Below are 26,842 nucleotides of genomic sequence, written 5' to 3'. Positions count from 1 at the left end.
CAGGCAGGGGCAGAACATGCCAGGCGCCCTGGCGAAGAGAAGCCGCCTTGCTCTGCGCTGAGGGAAGAACTCCACGACCTGATAGTTCCTCCTCCGCCTCTCTGCATAGGAACGGGCTGCTCGGGAGTCGGACACACCTCCTCCAGGGGGCTCCGCTCGGCATCCCAGCCAGTCAGCGTCCGGCTGCGGAGCGAGCGGCGCCTCGGAGCCCCGGTGGGCGGGCGCGCCAAGAGCGCAAGCGACCCGCGCGCCTCGGGAGCCTGGCTGGGTCCGCGCCAGGCATGGAGAGCAAGCGCTGCTTCGCCAACCGCTTCGATGACTACAAGGGCAGCCTGCTGGCCGGGCAGGGCAAGGAGGCGGTGGCGCCCTTGGTGACGGCCACCGTGGACCGCATCCTCAAGGAGGTGCCTCCGCTGGGCGGCGCCGAGGCGGCGGGCGGCCTGGGCGGCTGCCAGGGCGGGCTGTACGGCGGCGTGGCCGGCGTGGCCTACATGCTGTACCACGTCGCGCAGTGCCCGCTCTTCGCGCCGGCCAGGGACTCGTACCTGCGCGCCGCCAAGCAGCTGGTGGACGCCTGCGTGCGCTACGAGGAGGACTGGGGCGACGCCGACGCCGACACCCGTGCCGCCTTCCTCCTGGGCGGCGCCGGCGTCTACGCTGTGGCCGCGCTCGTCTACCAGGCGCTCGGGCTGCCGGACTGGGCCAGGCCGCTTGGCAAGTTCCGCGAGCTGTGCGAGCTGTGCGCCCCGGTCACCTTCCTCGACTGCGGCTCCGACGAGCTCTTCGTGGGTCGCGCTGGCTACCTGTGCGCCGCCCTGGTGCTGAAGCAGAAGCTGGGATTGGAGGTAGCCTAGAGTCCCTGCCACGCGCCACACCCGCCCTTTGCCTTGCCTTAGTACTGTACAGGGGTTCCCAAACTTGTGGTTTTGGAACTACAACCCCCATCATCCATTAGCTAGCAGGACCAGTGGTTAGGGATGGTGGGAATTGTAGTCCAAAAACAGCTGGAGACCCAAGTTTGGGAAACCTGGCCTTAGTACTTCTTCCTTCCTTCATTTCCCTGCAGTAGGCATGTGAGTCTGGTGCAGCAAAACCTGCAAAGAGTCTTGTGGCACATTATAAACACATAAGCCTTCATGGACTAGAGTTCATCAGATCTAAGGAACTGAACTCTCATCCAGGAAAACTTATACCAACATTAAAAATAATTGGCCTTTATAAGGTGCACCAAGGTTCTCTGTTGAGCTTTGGTAAAATGACTTTCCTGGACACAAGAGAGAAGGTATTGGCTTGTCATCCCACTCTTTTGGGGTGTTCTTTGCTCCTGCCTTCACAGTTCTGGATGTGATATTTGATCTTTTTGTCTTTACAAACCACTGAAACTTGGTTCATGCATTTAGCCTTGTAGAAATGGAAAGTGTGCAAGGTGCGTGCAAGATCATGCTCTGTTCTTGACTTTCACATATTTACCCAAACTTGTAGCCCTTTAAAGAGATTCTAGCCTTGTAGAAGGCAGATGTTACCTTGAAACAGGTGTGTTTGTCTGAACATCAGCAGCAATGGATTCAAATCACAAGAAAGGAAATTCCAACCAAACATCAGGAAGATCTTTCTGACAGTAAGAGCTGTACAACAATGAAACAGACTCCCTTGGAAGGTGGTGGACTCTCCTACCATGGAGGTTTTTAAGCAGAGGTTGGATGGCCATGCATGATCTAGTTGAGATTCCTGCATTGCAGGGAGTTGGACTAGATGACCCTTGTGGTCCCTTCCATCTATACAATTCTATGATTCTATTATTCCAAGCTCTATGCACTTCCAATTGATTTATAGACATTCTGATGTTCATAGGCATGTAGATTGGTAGCAGAACTTGCTACTACACCTCCCCTCCATGCACACACACACACACACACACACGTATTTCTTCTGTACTGCAGCATGCCTGTGAAGCAGGGATAGGGAACCTGCGACCCTTCAGATGTTGCCGTGCCACAGCCCCCTTCATCCCTGACCATTGGTCATGCTGACTAGGATTGATGGGAGTTGGAATCTCCACATCTGGATCCTTTAAAGGGTTTGTGGATAGTGTCTATATGTGTACAGGTTGAACATATGTAGGCTTTGTGCACAGGTTCAAGAGAACCCATAGTAGTTGGAGGCAGGAATGGTGGGCATGATTCAACTCCTCCACTCTACATACCCATTTCTATATGATGATGAGTGCTTGAAAAGACTTTTCTTTCTTACTAGAGGTTCTCCAGAATAAATAATTTGGTATCTTCCAGGCTTAATTTTGTTGTCTTAATCTTGCTTCCCCTCCCTAATATCTTGAATGCAAGGGTGCAGTTGTTTCCTCCTCAAGGTGACAACATCTGGGACAGGGAAGGAATTGTGATCTCTTAAGTATTTTTGCATTTGCAACCCTTTATTTCCTTGTTCCACAAAAAGGTGGATGGATATTCTGACCTAATATGGGGCGAGGGGCAAGGGCTTCAGTCAGCAAAACCAAGAGGCACAATTTAAAGACTTAAAATCTGTTATCTGAAGGGTTTGTCTGGAGGCAAGGGGTGAAGAGTGCTTCAAACACAAAGGAAAAGGCTGCACAGTGAATTGGTTTTGAGATATTTATCAGGGAAGTGTCTTTCAACGCTTCTTGGAAAATGCTTGGGGTTTCTTCTCTTCCAGCTCACCTAAGCAGCCCCTGGACTTTTTCATTGGTATAACCGGGGGGGGGGGCAGTTAAATACTTAACTATCTGAGGTTCTGCCCCCTCCAACATAAAGCCTGCTCCCCCTAACATAAAGCCTGGCTACACCCAAGGACTTTTTCCATCTGGGCTGGGGCAGCAACTCTTTAGCCTCTGTTGCAGAGATGGGGAATCTGTGTCCCTCCAAGTCTCCAACTCACATAATCCTTTATGGTTGGACATACTGGCAGGTGCTGAGGAAAGCTGAACCACACTTGGAGTCACAGGTCCCCCATCTCTGTTCTGTTGGCTTGGGCTAGTATGTGTTTCTCAACTGTACCAGGTAGCCTATTCTTCCACCCCATTCTTGAGGGGAGATTGATTATACTGGGAACACTTGGCTAACCCCCTTTTTTGGGATGTAGAAATGGTGACTCACTGATCACTTTCACTTTTCTTCATCTCAGGGGCCCAATTTTAGTAGAAACCTAGTGTTACAACGATGGAAATTTCATATATAAGTAGAACTGACAGGTCATGGAGAGAACAGGGTGTGAAATTAAGGACATCTGCTTTTTGTTCGCTGAGCAGTGCTTTTCTGAAATAAGGGACATTGCTATAAATTTAGAGGTAGCCCTTGAAGTATGGGATATCCATATTCAAGTGTAGTCGTGGTATAAGTGATGGGAGAATCACCCTCTTGATATCACATGCTGAAATTACAAGATACAAGATACTGTGTTGCAATACACATGTTTGTTTGGAAATCCATCTTGTCTTGCTTCCTGATGTTTGTGTGTGCAGGATGAAATATTCCTAGTTTGAGAAGCACTCAATCAGTAATTCAGCTACTTTTGTAAAAGTCAATTAGTTATATAAGAATCAACAAAGTTCACTTACACAACATCTACAAATCTTTCTTGTTTAAATTTGCTTTTAAGTTCTCTCCCACCACCATAAAAAAACTGACAGAAAGTGAATAAACACTTGGTTTAAAGTAAGTGTACACTTATACTATATATTATAAAGATAAGTGTAGATCAGTTTAGGTTCAGATTTTGGTTTTGGATGAAAGTGGTTTGGGGATGAGTGACTTCACAACAATTAACTACAGATTCTGCAGAAAGTTGGTTATTGGTTTCCATGATAATGATTAAGATTGTGTGTCTCCAAGTCATCATCAGTATTCCTATTTACTATACCCTGCTCCCTCTCCTTGGATTCTATTTTATAAGAGGCTTGGTTATAAATAAATCAAATACCGTATTTTCCGTCTATAAGACGCCCCCATGTATAAGAAGCCCCCTTTTTTTGAGGACTCAGATTTAAGAAAATGGGGAAATATACATCCATGTATAAGACGCCCCCTAATTTTTGACATTTTAAAAGGAAAAAACCCTAGTCTTATACATGGGAAAATACGGTAATTCTTTGGACACTTTATTCAGTTTATATCAACCTTTGTCAAAACAAAGGAATGACTTCAGGAGGCTGCAGTCTAGCAAAACTAATAAAAGTGTTCTTCTAGTTCATATAGATTGTTTTCATAAACCACTTTGAGTTTAATTCTTTAAAAAGTGACTAATAAATAATTGTGTGCATAGTATATAATAAAATCATTGCCATTTGCTTTAACAGTTTTTATTAACACAGCCACTTGCATGTTGGGTGCTGATTAATCAATTCCTCCCTCCTAACTTGTTGTTTTAGAGGAAGAAATAAATAGTGGAAGTTGCAGACCATGGAAATCATTACTTAGGCAGATTTAACACAGATAATTAGGTTTAGGTTTTGTCTTTGGTATCTGGTGTGCATGACCATATTAACCAGACTATTCACTGACAATATTGCAAGAAATGTTTGCGTATGTTTCCCTCCAAAAAAGATACGATGTTCTGTGGCCAGACCTTAGAATAGGATGTGTGAGCTGCTTACTAAGATTTTCCCCATTTTCCAGACATATAACTGCATCAATTTTAAGTGGAAGTTGCAGTTAATCCCACATATTGTTAAGAGCACTTACTTCCACTTAGGGCTCACAGCCCTAAGAATGTGGTCTGCAGGGGATTTGATTTTACATTGTGAGAAGGCTGAACATGAGAATTTCTATTTTATTCATCTAAATTAAACATCCCATATGCCATAATAGACTTTTTAATACCAATATAATTGCATTCACACCAGGGAATTGCACCAGCAGAACTACTTCAATTTTGACAGCATAAAACCTCCAGTCTAGGTAGGGCAGCATGAAAAATAACTTTCTAACATTTATGACTGGTTTAAGTTACTGTACTGCTTATAGCATTAACAGCACAATATATTTTATAACTGCAGCATTTTGCATCCATAAATTTTAAGCAGCAGGAGCTCAGTGGTTTATTATTGGCAGTGTACATCATTAAGCCCAGTGTACATCATTAAGCCCATTTTGTCCTTGAGCTAGTCAGGGGGCATGAGCAGTGCAGTGGCTCAGGAGGGGAGCTTGGTTTAGGGCAGTCCGAGCTTAAACTCACATTAGCCATTAACTCACTAGGTAACCTTTAGATAAGGCTGTGTTTCTTTCCCTCAGCCCCCCTCCCCTCCAACTGTAGTATTAGGATAGTGTTACTTACCTATCTGATTGCCGAAGAATTGATGCTTTTGAATTATGGTGCTGGAGGAGACTCTTGAGAGTCCCATGGACTGCAAAAAGATCAAACTTATCCATCCTTAAAGAAATCAGCCCTGAGTGCTCACTGGAAGGGCAGATCCTGAAGTTGAGGCTCCAGTACTTTGGCCACCTCATGAGAAGAGAAGACTCCCTGGAAAAGACCCTGATGTTGGGAAAGATGGAGGGCACAAGGAGAAGGGGACGACAGAGGATGAGATGGTTGGACAGTGTTCTCGAAGCGACTGGTATGAGTTTGGCCAAACTGCGGGAGGCAGTGGAGGATAGGGATGCCTGGCGTGCTCTGGTCTATGGGGTCACGAAGAGTCGGACACGACTGAACAACTGAACAACAACAACACTTACCTATCTTAGAGGGTAAAGATTACTGAAAGAATGTGCCTTAAGTGCTTTGAGCACTATAAAGACATGTATCTACATGCTAAACATTATCTGGCTCAGATTTCTCTGCAGGATGGCTAGCCAATGTGGTGACCTCCATTTGTTGTTGAGCTACAGTTCCTGTCATTCCTGACTACTGGCCATGTTAGCTAGTGCTGATTGGAACTTTAGTCCATCAACTCCTGAAGGATGCTGTGTTGGCTGCCCATCTCCGGACAGCTTCCTTACAGTATCAGGAAGTACATAGTAGGTTCTCCATAATGTGTAAAAGGCAAATGCTCCTTTGTTTTTTAACAATGGGTCAAACTAGGTGTGACATTTGCATAGCTGCTCTCCCCTGCCGCCTCCCCACCCCCACCCCACCCCGCACTTAATTGCATAGCTGGCATTGGAGCCCCAAGATGGATTGACACTGGTGGTGCAAGAGGAAGAGAGTGTTAACCCTTTGTCCCTCCTATAGTCCATATTGTAATAGAGGCCTTTTGACCCTACTATTCGCAATGGGAGGAAAGCTCCTGTTGGCACCAGTGCATCATGCGTGGTTTGGTCATGTCTGTATAGATCTACCCTCCGACTTTTCTCTGATAAAAATAGGGACATCCCATTCCATACCTTCCCTCTGAGGAAAATAGGGACGTCCTAAGGAAAAGTGGGATATTCTGGGATCAAATGAGAAACTAGGACTCCGTCATAAATCTGGGACTGTCCCTGGAAAATAGCGACACTTGACGGGTCTGTAGGGGCCTATTACCTAAAGCCAAAAAAGTATGCATCTCTTTCCCCATGCCTCTATCTCTTGGATACATTGTATATCCTTGTATCCCTACTAATTTTGCAGTGAAGAGTATCAGTAAGGGATTATCCATCGACACAGTTTATTTTTGAATAATGAAAGCATTGTGGTTTTCTAGGCTTAATCCTCAAATGTAGAGGTTCTCAGTGGGAGTGAGGCTCCTAATGTTGACAGAGCTTCCAGACTTATCGCCCCCCCTTCTTCATCACCCTTTGCTTTGGGACTATGTTGGTGGCCATCACTGACTTATTGTGGGAGCAAATAAGCCAGTGTGGTGTAGTGGTTAAGAGCGGTAGACTCGTAATCTGGGGAACCGGGTTCGCGTCTCCGCTCCTCCACATGCAGCTGCTGGGTGACCTTGGGCTAGTCACACTTCTTTGAAGTCTCTCAGCCTCACTCACCTCACAGTGTTTGTTGTGGGGGAGGAAGGGAAAGGAGAATGTTAGCCGCTTTGAGACTCCTTCGGGTAGTGAAAAGCGGGATATCAAATCCAAACTCTTCTTCTTCTTCTTCTTCTTCAAATTCTATATTTTAACAATGTTGTGAGCCCAGTTCGGTGATGGTGCACATGTGACATGTTGCCTTTTACATGTTATTGTAATTATGGCCAACCCTGTGGCTGCATGTTAATTCTATCAAAATTCATAATGAGAGTTGGTTAAATAAATGTTATGAGACTCCCCATTTCCTAAAAACTATGTTGTAAATATTTTTTACAGCATGTGATAAAACCCATTTCCTAAAAACTAGAAGAAATGTTAACTGAATTTTGGTTCACTTAAACTGAATTCTGTTTGACACTATTTAAGGTAGGGCAGTTAGTAAATAAAATGATAATTTCAATTTTTAGCAATATTGTAATTTTGCCGCCCACCAAACCTGCTGCCTGAGGAACATGCCCCCTTCCCCGCTCTTAGATCCTGCACTGAGACCAGCTGAGAAAGAACAAGGAATTCCAAAAGCTAATCTTAACGGATGGCTTGTTGTCAAAATGAAGGGCTGGTATCCCAGGACAAAAGCTGATCATAGGCAAATGCTCTAATTTTAGCAACTCTGGGGGAGATTTTGCAGAGTTTAAAATACTGTATTAACATTTGAAAGTTTCATAATGGCATGCAAGGCACAAAGCCCAGTCTCTGCACACCCATTTGCAGACACCTTTCCATAAAGCACCCTAATGTTCTACTTTGCTACTTGTTCATTTCAGCCCCAGAATGAAAGACTGACAGTCCTCGAAGGAGGTAACCTCAGCAGTCTTGCTCTGCATCACAAGAGAACAGCATGAAGAGGCGAGTACAGATTTCCATGCTGATTCTATTCTGCATACAGAGAGCACCTCAAACCTAGCACTCCCTCTGAGCCATATGGCTGCTACAGAAGCACCATTATAAAATGTCACTTTATCACAGAAGTGCTGATGTAGTGCTGCTGTCAGGAATTTTTTTTCCAGAATAGAAGATTAAGTACCAGAGCTCATAAAGTGTCAAGAGCACAAAATATTATTATTTTTTTTGAGAATGTGTGAATGTGGCATGCAGATTCTAAAATTATAATACCCCCTAAAGAACTAAGCCACTTCAAATTTTGTATAGGTAGTGCTGCTTGGTAGTATTACTGTTGTAAGCTAAAATATTATGCCTTTTGAGACAGAAGGCAAACATTTAAATTAATTAAATATTACATGTACCTGTACAACCCACCTGGTTGGAAGCTTGAATACCTATTGCAGGATTGATCCACCTGCGCGGTTGCCAAGTTGAGGCCCTGCAAGGACTAGGGATGCCTTGACCAACCTATTTCTGCCCCACACCAATGTTGTGTGGACACATATACCTTACATACTGTACACACACACACAGGTACACTACTAGTACATGCAGAAAATGAAACCAATGGCCAGCATTTTGTACCCTGATTAGACAGAAGACTGAAATATTAGGAATCCATTCAATCCCTCATGCTTCTTCTACCCCATTATTCTGAATAGCTTTTATTCTGCATTCATGGATACTGATGTGCACCCATGCTTGTGCTTGACTCTTGTGTACTAGGGACTGGGAAGGCCTGCATAATTCTCCTTGAGAATACAAGCCACGAGCTACAATTACTTAATGCAAATCTACTGTGCTTATGAAAGATGAAAAGTTTTTTTTTTTAAAGAAAAATCAGGCAAATGTCTTCAGTAGCTTGGAGGTATATTTAAAATTCAGCCATAATTAAACTCCATTCATTGTTTCTGGTCATCCAAATGCTTGCTGACATTCAGTTAATCTTATCCACGCTGTATTCTGCCTGAGAAAAATATAATCTTACATTAACTTAGTGAATTCAGGGATGCTAAACTGTCGAAGAATTATAATTCTAATTTCATATACAAAAATATTCTGAGCTAAGGAATACAAAAAATTTGGGAGCCTGCACACCCGATATGGCAAGCTGCTTTAATTCCCGCGAACATGTACTGTATAGTCTTACAACATATATTCTGGCAACAAATTTGACTACATAACATCAGCCATACTATGAAGTGTTCACCCAGCTGTACATTCTCCAATGTGATCTATGCCATCACCTGTCAACAGTATCCTTCTGCTGTTTATGTAAGCCAAATAGGTCACTCTACGCAAAACAGTAAACTGAAACAAATTAGACGTTAAAAACAGCAGTATTCAGAAAGCAATGGGAAACCATTTCACTTCGCTGCTGAGCTTAAAAGTCACCCTGCTTCAATGAAACAGCATCAACAAAGGGCCCCAGAATGAAGATACAAAGTTATAACTCATAATATAGAAAACCATCTCTAATTTCTGGCCATGCTGATGATCCACCAGTATGTTGCTGCTTTGAACAACGAGTCCCACATTGCTTGACTCTTGCATTTGTTTGAGCTCTGTCTTAGAAGGGGACAACTTGGAAAAGGTAATTTTATATACAAAATGGAATGCGCAGCCAGAGGAGAACCCACATCTCCCTCTGCACAGAACAACCCTCTAACCACATATCCCCAGGAGGAAATAGGAGAGTAGCTCATGATGAGGCCTTTATAGTTTCCTGGGAGTAGAGCTGCAGTAAATCCTCATGACACCCCTACCCTATAGCTCTTCACCTGAGAAAAGGGTAGAGTAGATTTACCACTCAGAACAAAAGGTAGAGTAGATTTACCACTCAGATTTTCCAGGAAGTTGTTGAAGATCAGCCAGTGCCAGATCTACAAATTTTGCCACATAGGACAAAAGTCTGTACTGCTGCCTCTCTCTCTCCCCAATTGTGAACGCCATGCAACAAATTTATTGAAATAATTTCCATTTCTCAATTCACACATACTAATTTTATCTGAAAGAATGGCTTATCCTAATCTTATCAACAGAGTACTATTGTTGGCATCAAGAGACAATGGAGTGTGCCTCCAGGGGCGAAGTCAAACTGCTGTGTTAGGGTGCAAGCCCTCAGTGTGTATTTAGCTCCTGGGCTGCCCAGATGACAAGACACCCCCCACCACCACCACCCTGGCCTCACTGATGTGGTCCAAAGGAAAGGAAAGCAATATGTTTGACACCAGCTTGGCTACAAGAATTGCGGAAGGAGGCGTACATTCCTTCCAGCAATTCTTCTTCCTTTCTTTTAGCTGTTGCAGCTAAAACAACAAGGAAGAGACTTCTGGCAGTTCCAGAAAGTTAAAAGTGGCATAAGCTTTCATGGGCCAAAGCACAGTTCCCCAGATGAATGAAGTACAACCATAAACTGGCAGGATTATATATACACATGGGTGGTGGAGAGGAGCAAGACTAGATGGAAAGGAAATGAATTATTATTATTATTATTATTATTATTATTATTAATTTATATCCCGCCCATCTGGCTGGGTTTCCCCAGCTACTCTGGGCAGCTTGCAACATATAAAACACAAGAAACCATCAAACATTAAAAAACAAGATAACCTATACAAGCAACAAACAAACCAATAAATCAACAAAAACCAAAACAACAACAACAACAAATAGTTTACAGTTATATCCAAATGGAAGTAACCGCCAACCCCAACTAAACATTTAACCAACACCAACCCGACAAAAATGAAACGGTGCAACCAAAATTAGAACCGTTTAAAACATTTTAGCCAGTTGCCCCAACCCAGGAAGCAGGTATTTCTTCTAGCACTCAGGCAGCAGCAAAAGAACAGACAGTGATAATTAAATGACACAAGACAATTGACAAGACAATTTCTAATAAGGTTCCCATGTTACTTGCTTGCAGTCCTGTAGCACTTCAAATAATGACCATGGCTCTGTGGTATAAAATAATTATATGAATTGTTTCACTCTGTCCTTTTAAGGCTCCTGTAACCAGAAGACCGTAAGATTATAATAATAACAGTTTCCCATAAACTCAAGAAGTGACATTTAAGGTGTGCCTGCATGATTTTCTATTCCCTGCATGATTTTCTATTCAAGCCTGGACTTCCTAAAGTTTTTTCTCTTTAATATTTTGGCAGCTATTCAGTTGAAAAGCCCAGGATTGCATTCTTCTGCCTTTCTACCCAATCTGGAGCAGCATTCGCCTTCTGGTTCTTCTTTTGGTTCTGCTCTTATCTTGTCTACTATATTGCTTACTATGCTCATTCTTTTTGCCACATGCTGCCTGCATCTGTCCTTCTGGCCCTTCTCTTCTGGCTTTGTTTGTCCAGCCTCCCAGGCATCACCAGGCATCTGGTGTCTCCTCAGAGTGCCTCCTTTTCATTTGCAATCTATTTTCACATTCTGTTTTCCTGCGCTGCTCCAATATGTTGTGCTGGCACAGGGGAGCAGACCTGCAAATTGAAATTCAGCAGACTATTTTTGTAAGCGCCCCTTTGCAGATACAATGACACGCATACTAAAGAAGGGAGCTAAACAGCCAGCCAGTTGGTCACTGGAGTTTTCTTCTTTTGAGTTACTCATGTGCCATCTTCTGCAAAATGAAATTGGGGTGAGTGGGGCTTCTGGCACTTACTGCAGAATTGCCTTCCTGTGTGATTATGTTCCACATACCTCATTTCCAGAAGGCTGTAACTCAGTGGCAGTGCATGTGCTTTGCATACAGAAGGTCCAAGGTTCAATCACTGGTATCTCTAGGTAGGGATGATGGGAGAGTCTCTTTTCTGAAATCCTGGAGATCTACTACTAGTACAGTGCTGAGCTAGATGGACCGATGATCTGATTCAGTATAAAGTAGCTACATTGGCTGAGGATTATTTCCATTGATTTGTTAGTTGTATATACAGCAGATAACAGTGCACACTACTGCTAGTTCATGGGTAGCCAGCATGTTGCCTTCCAGATGTTGGATTGCAGCCGCCATCATCCCTTGCCATTGGCCATGCTGCCTGGAACTGATGGGAATTAGAGCTCAACAACATCTGGAGGTCACTACATTGACTACCCTTGCTCTAGTTACTTCTCAAAATACAGTGGTACCTCTGGTTAAGTACTTAATTCGTTCCAGAGGTCCGTTCTTAACCTGAAACTGTTCTTAACCTGAAGCACCACTTTAGCTAATGGGACCTCCTGCTGCCGCTGCACCACCAGAGCACGATTTCTGTTCTTATCCTGAAGCAAAGTTCTTAACCTGAAGCATTATTTCTGGGTTAGCGGAGTATGTAACCTGAAGCTTATGTAACCTGAAGTGTATGTAACCCGAGGTACCACTGTAACTAATTGCACTCTGACTCTAAATACAGTAGTTGAAACTTAAGTCCTGTTGATTATTTTCAAGCAATAACTTTTGGATTAGGAGTTTATGGGGTTTTTATCTCCTAATGCCATTTTTTTTTATCTCCTAATGCCTGAGAGTGACTTTGTGTGTTACATCATGGGTTCTCACAAAATGGTGGCACAGGGTGGAGCCAGTCACAAAATGGTGGTGGATTTGATGCTGCACTTGTTATCGTCAGCTTTTACCTAATATTTGAAGGGCATTCCTGTGGCTGAAAACACACCATGAACACACCGTGGGAAATTGTGACTCAGCTGAAGAGGCACCTGTGTGTTCATGTTTCAGACACAAAATGCCCCTTAAAGGTTAGAGAAAATATGTAGTAGACTCACATAGAGGGAAAAGTGAGTCTTCTTTACACTGTAATGTGTGAAAAGAATCTATCGGCCCTTCCTAGAACAATTTTAGTGCTTAGCATTTGAATGCAGGTGGGATGAAAGCATCACCATTAAGTATTTGATTATTAGAAAATCTTTAACCATGTAATAAGCTGCTCCCATTCAAAAACAGTGCCTTAGCAAACCCACCTTGCATACTAAGGACATACTGTTTTGGTTTTTATTGGTGCTCTTGCTTGTCTTTGTCTTGAAGAATTTTTTTTTTCTTTCTACCTACTGGGAATATTTTTATACTGACTGAATCACATTTTCTGACAAAACAGTCTTTTCCTCCCCCAAGGAACGCTTATTTTATATGCAGTGACAGCTGAGAAGGAGGCACAGGAAGGCAAGACTAACATAGCTTTAACCTTGCCTGTATCCAAGGCTCAAATGCTAAATGTTTAATGAGGAGAATTTACCTTCCTGCTCTTTTGCTACTGCAGATTGAATGGGGGGAATGTGCTTCTTACTTCCGTTGTTCTTCCACAATTCGTTTTTGCATGTTCTCTCTCTCTCTCTCTCTCTCTTTCTCTCTTCTCGGAACAGAGCAATATCAAGCCTTATGTGATGTCTGCATTCAGAATGTGACTTCAATTGTGCTTGGATTCATGTGCTTGGTTCCAGGCAATGGCAACAGCTGTCTCTTTATGCCACAGGAGTTTCTCTAGTTGTCCTTTTCTAGTTGTCTCTAGTGTGTGTGTGTGTGTGTGTGTGTGTGTGTGAGAGAGAGAGAGAGAGAGAGAGAGAGAGAGAGAGAGAGTTATATAAGAAATGAAAATGGATCTGGCATGGAGGCTACTGGATCAAAATCATAACCACTCTTTTATGGGGGAGGGCATAAAAAGGTAAAGGTAAAGGTACCCCTGACCGTTAAGTCTTGTCGTGGTCGACTCTGGGGTTGCAGTGCTTATCTCGCTCTATAGGCCGAGGGAGCCGGCGTTTGTTCGCAGACAGCTTCCGGGTCATGTGGCCAGAATGACTAAGCCACTTCTGGTGAACCAGAGAGCCCAAGGCTCAGTGGTTTAGGCCACAGCTCCACCCGCGTCCCCTTTGGGGGGGCATAGAATACTGTAAAGTTAAAGTGTCTTGAGACTTCACAACCTTCATTTGATCTTCCTCTCTTTTACAGATCAGCATTCTTCTGTAGCCTGAGCTAATGTTTCCATTCATTGGGTTGTTAATGCAGCACAAATTGCAAATCAGCAGGCAAAATCAAAGTGGCTCTTTGCCAATGTGGAGTTCTCTTCTGTTGTGCTTGCTTGTTAGCACCAGTGGAATATTAGGATTGCTGAGAGTATATGAAAATGAGCCACTAAAGAAAAACAGACAACTTTTTTTTGAGTGAGCATTTTTTGTGGCTTGCTTTATTTAATCATAGCTCTTCTAGATATACATTTTGATTAGCTGACTCTTCCACCACTCAAATACACTTTTAGAGGTCACATAATTCTGTTCTGCTTTACAGTGAGTTGTGAAAGAAGGATGAGAGAGCCATCATCGCCTGCTGTGTGTTTTCTCTTTTAGCTATGAGCATTCTTCTGTAGTATGAGTTGATGCTTCCATTTTAGGGGCTGTTTATGCGGCATAAATTACAAATAATTGAGCAAAATAAAAGTGGTAAACAGATTTTTTTTCAGGCTTCCAAAATAATTTTGAACAGAGACAACAGCGGAGAGACCAGAAATGAGTGCATACATCAAGAGCAACAAGACCTCAACACTCTTAGAAACTCAACGTCTATCTCCAGCCACTACTCTGTAACAGTGCGCCATCTCTCTCTGTGTGTGTTGTTGTGACAGTTTACAGAGCAGGATATGGTGATATTTGTCCCACAGTCCTGCAAGTCAGCATTTAATACCATTGCTACAGTATAAGAAAGATTATTTTGGGTGACTATAGTGCTTTAGCGATACAGTGGTACCTCAGGTTACAGACGCTTCAGGTTACAGACTCCGCTAACCCAGAAATAACGCTTCAGGTTAAGAACTTTGCTTCAGGATAAGAACAGAAATCATGCTATGGTGGCGCAGCGGCAGCGGGAGGCCCCATTAGCTAAAGTGGTGCTTCAGGTTAAGAACAGTTTCAGGTTAAGAACGGACCTCCGGAACGAATTACGTTCTTAACCCAAAGTACCACTGTAGTGTGTTTCTGGGACAAACTGCTTCTCCATATGATGAAGCTACACATAGATACAACAAATGTGGGGGATTTTCCGTGCATGACATTGTAATGATGGCGTAGTGCAATATATTTTTTGATCTTAGGTTAGAGTAATGGCCGTTGTAATTTATATTCATCATCATCATCATCAGGGGTGAGGAATGATCGTCTTTAGATTAACATATTGTGATTTGTTGGCATCAGGTGCAAATTAAAATGAAACCATTGCTGCCTAACTTGTGACGAGTGTAGGCTTTTGATTGTCATTCCCTAATTTATATATTTATGGTTTGGTAGGAAGACTGTGCGAACACATTTACTGTATTAAATGCAGCAATACAGTTTGCACTGGAAATGGGGCAGCCCCCAAACGTTGGGGCCAAGTTGTAAGTAGTGTCCAGTAACCCAATTCTTATATCTGAAGAAGAAGAAGAAGAAGAAGAAGAAGAAGAAGAAGAAGAAGAAGAAGAAGAGAAGAGTTTGGATTTGATATCCCGCTTTTCACTACCCGAAGGAGTCTCAAAGCGGCTACATTCTCCTTTCCCTTCCTCCCCCACAACAAACACTCTGAGGGGAGTGGGGCTGAGAGACTTCAAAGAAGTGTGACTAGCCCAAGGTTACCCAGCAGCTGCATGTTCAGGAGCGGAGACACGAACCCGGTTCCCCAGATTACAAGTCTACCGCTCTTAACCACTACACCACACTGGCTCTCTGGTATTTCTATAGCTGCATTGGCTGTGAAATAGTTATAGCAATAGTATATCAGCCTCATTTCTTATTTATTTATTTATTTTGTAAAAGTGTTCTATTTTGTGTTTTCCCTTTTTGGCATCTCCCCACCAAACTCTCGAATAGATCTTTAAGAATGAGAGTTGGAGAATCATTTTTTGTGTTTTGATGCAGAGGATGAATGTGTTAAAGAAAAAGGAAAAAGTAGTCCTGAATCATGAAAAGTAGCTAGCTACTTGTTAAATTCCTGCTCCTAGAGATCACTGGCAAAATTCAGAAACAAAAAACATTCAAAGCATCACCTTCCATGAGAAATACTTGGATTAAATCACTGTTCCTATAGGCTCCATCAGGAAAAAGGAAACTGACATGATGGCATTCAAGACTCAGTTTTTGATGTGCTGCATTGCACAGCTTTAGAAGCCTGTTCTACTGGTCCAAAATCCTCTGAATGCTGAAGTTAAGTTAGCCCAGGGGTCAGCAAACTTTTTCAGCAGGGGGCCAGTCCACTGTCCCTCAGACCTTGTGGGGGGGGGCGGACTATATTTTGAAAAAGATATTGAACGAATTCCTAAGCCCCACAAATAACCCAGAGATGCATTTTAAATAAAAGCACACATTCTACTCATGTAAAAACATGCTGATTCCCGGACCGTCCGTGGGCCGGATTGAGAAGGCGATTGGGCCGCATCTGGCCCCCGGGCCTTAGTTTGCTTACCCATGAGTTAGCCTGTTGAATACAAACTGTGTTCTTTATTTCATAGCATTCTTTGCAGCTGCTGCAAAAGCTCCCTCTGCTGTTCGTTCTCCACAGTTGTGAGTTATAAAATGAATGCCTTTTGTTGATGTCCTTATGAACAAGTATCATAAGGAATAAACCAAATCTACATAGCTGACTAATAAATTCAGGTTGTCAATTCTTCATCCTGCAGATTATAAGCACTTGTGGGCTTTTGTGTGTGTGTGTATGTGCGCGCTTCTTTATTTTTTCTTTTTCTTTTATGGCAGTATATATGAAACTCCAAAATTCAGAGTTGGGAACTACCTTTGTTAGGACCAACCCAAACAGAGGCGTAGGAAGCCTCTTGGGCACCCGGGATGGCGTTGCTGAGCAGAGGCACCCCCTGGGGGCGGGGCATCCTGACGCATGCGTTGTGATGTCATGACGCATGCGTCAGGACAGACTGCACATGCTTGGAAATCCGGGCATGTACAGTCCATCTCGCCGGCGCTGCTGCTCCAGCGGCAACCTGCCGAGCGAGTGCTGGCTCCTGGGGCTTCCCCATCCATAGGAGCATGGACGGGGCAGCCCCACAAGCCGCTTGTCGTGCGGGGCAGCCCCATAGCGGTGCCGGTGGGCGGACCCCGGACAGGGCGCGGGGCGGAGCAGCTTTGCTCCGTGTCTTGCTCGGGGCCCGCCGGCGGGGCGGGGCTGGCCCAAGTGTCACCCCCCCCCCCCGGAACCCGGGGTGGACCGCCCCCCCTCGCGACGCCCGTGAACCCAAATACTACAAAACTGTGGCAAGCTTTCAAGTTCTCCAAAACTCTTCAGAACTCTTTAGGTGAATATTTACTTCATATATGCAAAAGTAAAGGAGTGAAAGTAGGATCACTGTTCAGGTAGTTGCTCCAATTACTTTGGTGGAAGGGAGCAGGTTTCGTCTTCCTGAATGCAGCCTGTTTCTTATGCTCCATTGAACTTCAATAAGACTTGAGAATCAAGCCCACTCTTATGTGTATAGCCATGCCTTGAGTGACATTTCTTGGTCATGATGGAGTGTGACAGTGAGAATGAAAGCAGTAACTGTCTTTTAATATAACATAAATAAATCAAAATAAAAAATAAAAAAAATTCCTTCCAGTAGCACCTTAAAGACCAACTAAGTTTGTTCTTGGTATGAGCTTTCATGTGCATGCACACTTCTTCAGATACACTGAAAAAGAAGTCACAAGAAGTGTGCATGCACACGAAAGCTCATACCAAGAACAAACTTAGTTGGTCTTTAAGGTGCTACTGGAAGGAATTTTTTTTATTTTTTATTTTGTTTCGACTATGGCAGACCAACACGGCTACCTACCTATAACTATAAATAAATCAGTATCCTGCCCTATAATGATGTAATGCAATAACCCAAAGTTATGAGTGTTCTAACTATTTAGGGGAAAGCATCAGACGTGGGATATTGCTTGACAGCCCATTCAGCTGTGATGAAGGACACTAAAGGTTGATTCCACCTGAGTTTCCATGTTATATAAAGTATTTTGTAACATTTGTGGCTTTATATTGCTGTTTATATAATCATGTGAGGGTTGTTTTTTATAGGCTTGGACCAATGAAGCATGAGTGGGACTCCACCCATGCAACAGGCTTTCCTGCTGCACATTATTGCATGCCCTGAAAAGCTTCTCCCAGGGGAGAGCCTGTGGATTGCTGTGGAATGGGAGGTTGCGGGCAGCTGCAGCAGGAGAGGAATCAGCAGAAATCATTGGTAGGCAATTGCTTGAGCAAAAATGCCTTCCCCTCACACAAGAGACATTTTCTCTGCTGTAAATTCCCCCTCTAAATTCTTCCTAAATGATATGAAGCCTACCAATGAAGAAAAATAGATTAAATACCGGTAGGTACTGAGGAAATAGTTAAATTAACTGAAGTGCATATCGTTAGGAGTCTAATTAAGAATATGCAAAGGAGATTATTGACTCATTTTGTATGCACGTTCTCCATCATTGTATAAAACTCATTTCAAACAAAGAAACTGGTGGCTCCGTCAAATGTACCTTTTGTGTATTTCATTTCATCCTTCTACATGAAACATGAAACTCCCATGATGCATCCTGTTGCCACAAAACATATTCACCCCTTTTGCAGTGATCTATCTCTAGCAGCATGCAAAATCCACCAATCTTGTTTACTATTTTTTCCAGCAATGTTCTAAGTGATAAGAAACACCCATAGGCAGTGTATACTGGGAAGTAAGGAGCAGCAGCAAGGTGCTGGAGAGCAGAGTTCTCTTTGCGTGTTGTACAGCCTTCCCTTCACCCCCTAAGACAGGCTGCCACCCTCACATGTGGGACTGATGGAAGCTGCAGTTCAGCAACATCTAGAAGGCCTTAGTTTCATCAGTCTTCTTTAGGGATTTGGGGGATCTTTCACCTTTCAAAGGATACCTCAGGATGAAGTGTTAGAAATTACATTTCACGCCTACCACGTCTGATGGGTTTTTTCTCCCTTTAGGTGTTGACTCCACCACAAATCAAGTCAATTTGTCAAGCAATGTTAGAGTCTGGGAAACAGTATGCTCTGAGGAAGAGAAAACCAGTTCCACTCATGTACTCTTACTATGGAACAGAATACCTTGGTGAGTAGAGAGCTTAAAATTAAAGCTTCTAGGTGTATTCCTGCTGATTTTCTAGCAAATTTCTAGTGCATTTTAATGGTGCAGGATCTAAGAATAAGCCTGAGTAAGTCCCATTTACCTACATAGGGCTTGATTCAGAAGAGACATGCATAGAATTCCACTGTGAGACATTAGATCTGTACACCCCAGAAATATAATATACAGACTACATATAAATATATATATGGACCCAGTGCTTTTTTCTTAAAAAAAAAAGTTTAGGGGTACTCTCATTTTCCTGCTCATATTGAAATACTGCCCCTCAATGAGGCCAAACTTAATTCACAAAATGTTTAGGGGTATGCCTACCCCTGCGTCCCCCACCCCATAAAAAGCACTGTATGGACCAAATGCACATCCTTTGTTTTCTCTGTCAAGTGTTCAGATGGATCATTGGTAAGAATTATTTTATACTGCGGAGTCAAAACCTGGCTATGAAGTGGTCTACACAAGCAGTAGGTGAGGATGAGGCTCGAAAAGAGTCAGGTCTAGAAACATTCAACTGGGGGATTTTTGTCTTATATACTAGGAAATGCTGTATATAAATTGATATACTGTATATGCAAGCGGAAATCTTAGTGGTGAGCCAGAACAGGGTAAATTCTGTTAGGCAAAGCTTTTAACCCTTAAAAAAAAGAGGGCACCATATCAGCAGTCTTGTGAGAACAGGGGTGAAAATGTTGGGCTCTTTTTTAAAATAACAAAAGCCACTTTGAAGGTTAGTTGCTGCACGATACTCAGAAGGACCCTCCTCCTCTCTGTTGTCAACCCCTTTGCCAGGAGCTGATCTGTGTCCCTTCCATTCTCTTGTTGAAATCATTTGTCAAATGAGGGAGAGGGTTCACACTGTGCAGTGTCTGACACAAAGTGTACCTTTTCTTTTGCAAGAGGTGGCTTGCCTTTGAGTGGAGCTTGAGCCCCCCAACAGCAGGTTTCCTCCAAGATGCAAAACCCTGCAAAAATTCAGTGCACCGCTACCTACTTTATTTTCTGTTATTCACAGGAGCTGCTCACGGCCTTTCATCCATCCTACAGATGCTGCTTTCCTACTATGAATATATTCCGCCTGCTGATCAGGAACTAGTATGGCAGAGTGTTGACTTTCTTATGGATCAAGAGCAGAATTGCAACTGGCCTCCAGAACTAGGAGAGATGATTGAACGGGAGAATGAGCTTGTGCACTGGTGTCATGGCGCTCCAGGTTCTTCTCAATGTAGATGCTGTGAAGTAGATGCCAGAAATTAGTCATTAAAACTCAGTTTCACCCAGCGCTGTTTTGCTGAGAAACAGGCCAGATTTCATCCATTCGTAACGTTTGATGTGAGGCTGTCACAGTTTTAATGTTACGCTCTTACTTAAATGTTTTGTATTACTGAAGTGACAGGAAGATCAGGCAATGGAGGGAGCTCCCAAAACACATGGAGATTCCTTTGCTACTGCAGCCATTAGAAATCTGAATTCATTGCAGCATAGCTTGTTCATGTGACTATGACAGTTTACTTGCATTACCAGAATCCAGAGCATCCTTTGAGGGACTTCTTTCCGGTGGAAATTGATGCAAAGAGCATCATGGTACTTCCAGGACTAAAATCTACTCATGAAGAATCAAACAGGGTCATTCACTTTTGTGATCAGCTCTATTCATTCTTTCACAACATCCCCTCTGTATATAGTAATGCAGGTCAGAATGTGACACCAGCCTGATACACTGCTTAATTGTGCACTGCTGCATGTCTAATGGATTGGCAGCAATGTAAGCATTCTTTAAATCCCACCTTCTGCAAAGTGTCTCGTTCCCTCCCCCCAGCCTTTTTTATTTATTTTAAAAGCCCACAAGTGATCTTTGCTATCATCTATGCTACCAGCCCCTCCTTATCATCTCACCTTTTCCCTGCCCATTATTTAGATTTCAAACAAGCATCTTGCCAGGTGTTTCCCCCCCTTAATTGCAGTAGGCAATAGGGAAGGTATGGAGAACATTTGGCCCTGTAGATGTTGCTGAACTGCAACTCCCATCAGCAGCAAGCATGGCCAATGGCCAGGGATGATGGGCATTGTAGTTGAGCATCATTTGGAGGGCTGAAGGTTCCCCACACCTGCAATAGGGAAGCAGGTTAGAGTACTTTAATGAGGATAGCTGGGGATTTGATTTGATTTTAATTATTTTCTTACATTTATATTCAGCTTTTCTTTTCTCGCGGAATCATGGTTCCCAGGCAGTAACTGGCTAGACCTGCTTGGCTCTTCACGTGCCTTCAGAATACATCTTATCTGTTCATCCATCCTACTATGAATTATATCATTCAGTCATAAAATAAGATATCTGAGTGGGCAGTGGTGGGCTTTTAAAACTGAAAAACAGTGATTATTCCTGTTACCAGTCAACTAACCTGCACTTCACACCTATAAATATGAAGGAGAGAATACATATGATCTTATGTAGTACTGTAATTGCTTCATTATTCATTTCTTCACCGGTACTTACAACATTTCTTTGGTTTGCTATTTTCCTAGGCATTGCATACATGTTTGCAAAAGCATACTTAGTTTCTAAGAAGCCCCAATATCTAGACAGTTGTATCCGCTGTGGAGAACTAACTTGGCAGAAGGGGCTACTGAAGAAAGGACCTGGAATATGTCACGGAGTGGCTGGCAGTGCTTACGTGTTCCTGCTCCTATACAGGCTAACTGGAAATTCTAAGTACATCTACAGAGCACAACGGTTTGTTCTTTAACAGAACCTCTTTGTAAAGCATTGAATATTGGTGTAATCCTTGTTCGGCGCACTCTTTTGTTGTAGATCATATTGCTTTTTAATGCTCCTTTAAGTTTAAGCTTCTTGGAGGTAAGAATGCCCCTGTTGTATTCAGACTGATTTCCCAACAGTGAAGAGAAGAAACCTAAAATACTGTTATGCCTCCCTAAGGACCAAGTTAGATGTACCATTAAAAACATTTTTTCCATTTAATGGGCTTGTGAATTTTTTAAAACATGGAAATAGCTGCTGTAGGGTTCTCCTAGCAGCAGAGGTGGGGAGAGAGTATAACTCCCCCCCCGGCTGTAATACTATTTTTAAAATAAAATAAAAAACCTGGACACTGCTATTTTGCATTGGCATCAATAGGAGCTTTTCTTTCCAAAGCAAACAGCAACATGGGAGGCAGGAGAACATGTTTTTAATTGGGATCACAGCACATGGTAGTGATATTGCTCCCCCCCCCCACACACACACACACATACATGCACAACAGCTATTTCCATTTTTTAAATAAAAAAAAATCATGCAAATAAAATGCAATACAGTAATGTCATATGTAGCTTGGCACTAATACTCCAAGCAGTGAGGAACAACTGTTTAGTTCCTTTTGAAGGAGAGAGCACTAGAAAGTGATGGCATTTCTGTGATATTTTCGTTATTCAAAAATATAAAAGCAGATCATACACATGGAAGCAAACAGGCACTCCTCCAAGTCAGTAGATCCACTTCACCAGATCCCTCAAACGGGACCCTCTACCCCAAAGTACTTCACCTTGGGCCAACTCACAGCTCATTCTCCCTCTCAGCTTCTGTCTCAGTGGTCTCTTCAAAACTGCCAATTCACAGCTCTCTCTGTCTCCTCCCCTGAAGGTGAATTGCTTATTCATGAAACATTCACAGCCATTAAACAACATTAACATTCTTTTGCCAAAGGTGCTGACTCCTGTCAGTTGTCACTTTAAGCAAAACTAAAGTGATAGACCCAGTTACTGGGTATCATTCAGAATAGCACAATAGCTCCTCCATGAGGCTTTTGGAGCCCTCTGACTCCAACTGGCTGGGAACCAGATAAGCCAGAAGAAACAGAACAAAGGATTGTTATCAACAGCTTCCTGTTTCCCGTGGGCCAGGAATGGAGTCTTCCCCAATATCACAGGAGACAGACAGGTAGAGATAATCAGATAATGATGGGGAAATTTCATTATCTGCATTTCTCTTTGGATGGAAGAGAAACCAGGCTCTCACCCGCAGTTTGCCAGTTTGCCTGGCGGTCTGGCATTTGCTTCCCCATGGAATGCGAGGGCAAACAAAGGCACTGGGTGCATGGAGCACTCCAGCTGCCGTGACACCCCCCCCCCCCAAAAAAAATCCTGTTCCTGGAAGCACAGGTTGTCCTGCTAATTGGATTTTAATTGGAGTAAACTACAGGCGCATGCCAGAGACAATGAGATAAAAAAACTGAGAAAACAACCCAGCTACAGGGTTGTAAAAGGTTTGGACTGAGAGCGGATTTCATTCGGTGAAAGCAACGATGGAGGGAGGGTAGCCCACAGTCACAGTGTGCTTATTTAAAGCTTCTTTCTACATTTAGATACCGGCAATCCTCCCCAGAATGCAAGTTTTATTAAAAAATATATGCACAAGTGAGGATGGAAGAAATTGGAATATAATATGGAATTTAACAAAATTGGAACTGCTTGTGTGAGAGAAAGGAACTGAGAGGGAAGGGGGGGGGAGAGAAATGATATGCTTTGAAACTATAGAGCAAAGTCCTCCCTAACCTCCATTATCCACAAAGGAATGCATTCGAGATAACAATAATTGGCCATAAATCAGCGACAGGGAGGAAGAACGCCTACCAGCTATGGAAATACAGTGGTACCTCGGTTTATGAACTTAATCCGTTCCAGAAGTCTGTTTGTAAACCAAAACTGTTCTTAAACCAAGGCGCACTTTCCCTAATGAGGCCTCCCGCCGCCAGTGCCCTTCCACCATTCGGATTCCGTTCTTAGACTAAGATAAAGTTCTCAAACCAAGGCACTATTCCCGGTTTTGCGGAGTTTGTAAACCAAATTGTTCTTAAACTGGACTGTTCTTACACTGAGGTACCACTGTAGATGTTTTCGGATTAACTATCTGCAGTCTGGATTCAGACCCTTCCTAGGCTGGAAAAATGGCAAAGATTGCTTGTTTACTGGAAGCCAAATCACGGGACAAAGAGATGTAGTGACTTTTGGAAACTGTGAGATAGCTTTTCCTGGGGCATGATGGGAACCATCAACAGTTGCACAAATGAACAATGCAACACCATATATAGCATGGATGGGAAAACATCATGGGGAAAACACACACAGGACAGAATAAGGATTACAGCTAAAGTTCCTCACTTGAACATTTACAAATTATTTGTTATACCAACACAAATAGAAATCACAAGGTTGAAGTTGCTATATAAAATATTATTATATCTGAATGGAATGTGATGGAAATTATCAAAATTTTGGAACGCAGAAGAAATGTAGAAGAATGAACTCATTAACTAGCATGCAAGGGGTCCAGTTTAATTAAATTATATCATTTGACACTTGAATAATTGGCATTAATAATTGTATTAACTGGATATAATTGATGTTGTTATAATGAGGCTATTGGAATGATACTGGAAAATATATATATATATATATATATATATATATATATATATATATATATATATATATATATATTCCAGTATCATATACAGTATATATAAAAGGATTGTTATCTACATCTTGATATCTTAAAGTTTCTGAAGTAGTATTTTGTAGTTTGGCTTTGGGAAGTAACTATGCGTATTAATAATCATATCAGAAAACCTCCACTCTTATTTATTGCTATCTCTATGATCAGCCAAGAGCACCTTCTTAATTTCTGCATCAAATTAAGGCAGGAAGGACACACAAGGATGCTTTTGAAGGCTGCACCACAGCTGTGGAAGCTGGGACAGCTTTTCATCCCAAAGAGATTCATCCTTTGAAGGCTTGGACTTGGATGCATTTCATGATAATTGGAAAAAAAAACACCAAACCCTAAAAACGAAACACACACTTGCTGGTTCATTGTGGGTGGGAATGTGTGTGTTACTTTGCTTTTGTATCATAGAGATATAAGTAGTAAAGGTTTTGGTAGAAACTGCAATCAGAGTTTGAGGGTTTTTTCCGTGGGAACCAAGACACCACTATACTTAATGGAGTTTTGTGATTCTCTCCCCTTCCCCCCCCCCCAATCTATGGAGCTCAAGTTAGGATCCAGAAGGTCACCTAGTCCATCTTCCAAATCTCAACACGTGGTCCCCCATCCAATTTGAAACCATACCAAGATCTCGTTAGCTTGGTAAATGTGCTAGCAGTTATATTGCTGCAATATATGCAGCAGTTTGCAACAATGCAGCAGTGCCAGTGTCCCCTCCATGTGTGAGGTCTGGGGTGGTTAAAAAATGGTCTGGATGCAGCAGACCACACAGCCAGGGAATGAATCTGTCCATAACACATAAGAACACATTTGATTAAATATGGTTCCAAACAGGACAATTTTGAATCCGGCTTGAAATAGCAACTTGTTGACGTTACTGTACAGAGTAACTCTCTTTTTTGTCTTGGTTTTTTCTTCCCCTTAGGTTTGCTGAATTCTTGTTTACTGAAGAATTTAAGGCTGGATCCCGGGAACTGGAAAGTGTTTACAGTCTGTATGAAGGTTTCTCAGGGACAGTTTGCTTCCTGGTTGACTTGCTACAGCCTAACCAAGCCGAATTCCCCCTCTTCAGTGTCTTTGTGTAAAATGGAACATGTTCCACTGCCAGGACAGGACAAAGGCACTGTTTCAGTTCACTATCAAGGAAAGCGATTTTAGAATATGTCCATTTCTGCATTGCCGCTAATGAGATAGCCTTAACGTTGCAGGGTGCGGGGTGGGGAGAACAGGTTTAACAAACACACACACACACACACACACACACACACACACACACACACACATATTCTGGGGCTTGGGAAGGGAGGCATGCAGTTTATAAATAATAGGTAGCAATTTTATTCAAAGGTTAGAAAAGGGTCTGGCATTTTTACAAAACTGAAAAGGAATCAAAATTCAGATGAATTAAGGCAAGTTAAATGAAGTTCACAAAAACTGACAGCGTTTTGTCTTCCACAGTGTAGATTAGTTAAAGGACAAGATGCAAACTTGAATTTCAGAGAAGTGCAAGTGTGGGAGAAATGTGAACAATGCATTATTTAAAAGCACATGAAAAGTATATTTTTATGGTACATTGGCACATTCTTTTGGGGAAGGCAGGCAATAAGAAAAGTAAAACTGTCAAACATCTTTGACATATTCCAGAAATTCATATTAGGGCAATGTCTTTATTAGGCCAACCAAAACGCCACAAAAGAGCATGCCGGGTTTTGAGCTCCCCAGAATTCTTCATCCGGTAAGATGGCAACAACCTGGGAGAAACCAGGGTGGGGTGGGGATTTGGCTGGTGTTCTAGCCACCCAGCAAGAGTCTTAAGATGGAGTGTAGGAGATAGCAGATATTCAAATAAAGCCCGTTTTATGTATCTTGCAGGAATCAAGCTCCATTGTAGCCTCCTGGCAAGGACTAACCATAATGGCAAAGTGCCCTTAAGAAATGGGGATTCTGCCATTGTTGGCTGGGAATGAAAGGTGCTATAGTCCAGCAACACCTGGAGGGCCAGAGGTTCTCCACCTCAATTCTAGGTCACTGTTTCCCAGTGTAGGCAGGTGGAATTGTTGCCTTTGCTCACCTCTTTGGCAGCAGGTTTTCTCTCCTCTATAAGAAGTCATTCTAACCCTCAGCTATAGTAAAATTGCAAAATCCTGCAAAATCGAACAGAGATGGGTGCTTATTACTGCACGGGTCCTCATAGGATAAGAAAATAATCTTTGCTGATGAGCTAGATTTGGTTTCATAAAATATATTAAACAATATCCCCTTGGGTTGAATCTAAGGCTCCCTGTTGGTGATGTTCAGCTCTCAGGATGCTAAGGGAGTGAAGTAGAACTGGTGCAAATTGTGCCCCCCCCCCGCCGCCACTGGCAGTATAGAAATTAAATAATAATAAACAACTATATATT

At 42.7% G+C, this 26,842-nt stretch overlaps 1 protein-coding gene across 2 annotated transcripts; it reads left to right on the top strand.

Annotated features, from left to right (window-relative positions):
* The first annotated feature begins 236 nt into the window (after positions 1 to 236).
* LANCL3 (LanC like 3) lies at positions 237 to 25,680 on the top strand. Of its 2 annotated transcripts, none has more exons than XM_033147188.1 (5): positions 237 to 845; positions 18,790 to 18,913; positions 19,956 to 20,165; positions 21,467 to 21,674; positions 25,366 to 25,680. In XM_033147188.1, the coding sequence occupies exons 1-5, from the start codon at positions 282 to 284 to the stop codon at positions 25,523 to 25,525; spliced, it is 1,266 nt and encodes a 421-aa protein (XP_033003079.1). In that variant the 5' UTR covers positions 237 to 281; the 3' UTR covers positions 25,526 to 25,680. The 2 variants fall into 2 exon arrangements, with proteins under 2 accessions (XP_033003079.1, XP_033003080.1); XM_033147189.1 differs by having other exon boundaries at positions 239 to 845; positions 19,956 to 20,153.
* The last annotated feature ends 1,162 nt before the right edge of the window (positions 25,681 to 26,842 follow it).

Source organism: Lacerta agilis, chromosome 4 (assembly GCF_009819535.1).
Source record: "Lacerta agilis isolate rLacAgi1 chromosome 4, rLacAgi1.pri, whole genome shotgun sequence".
Lineage (NCBI taxonomy): Eukaryota > Metazoa > Chordata > Lepidosauria > Squamata > Lacertidae > Lacerta > Lacerta agilis.
Note: the sequence above shows the minus strand (reverse complement) of the source record. Positions and strands in the feature narration are given on the sequence as shown.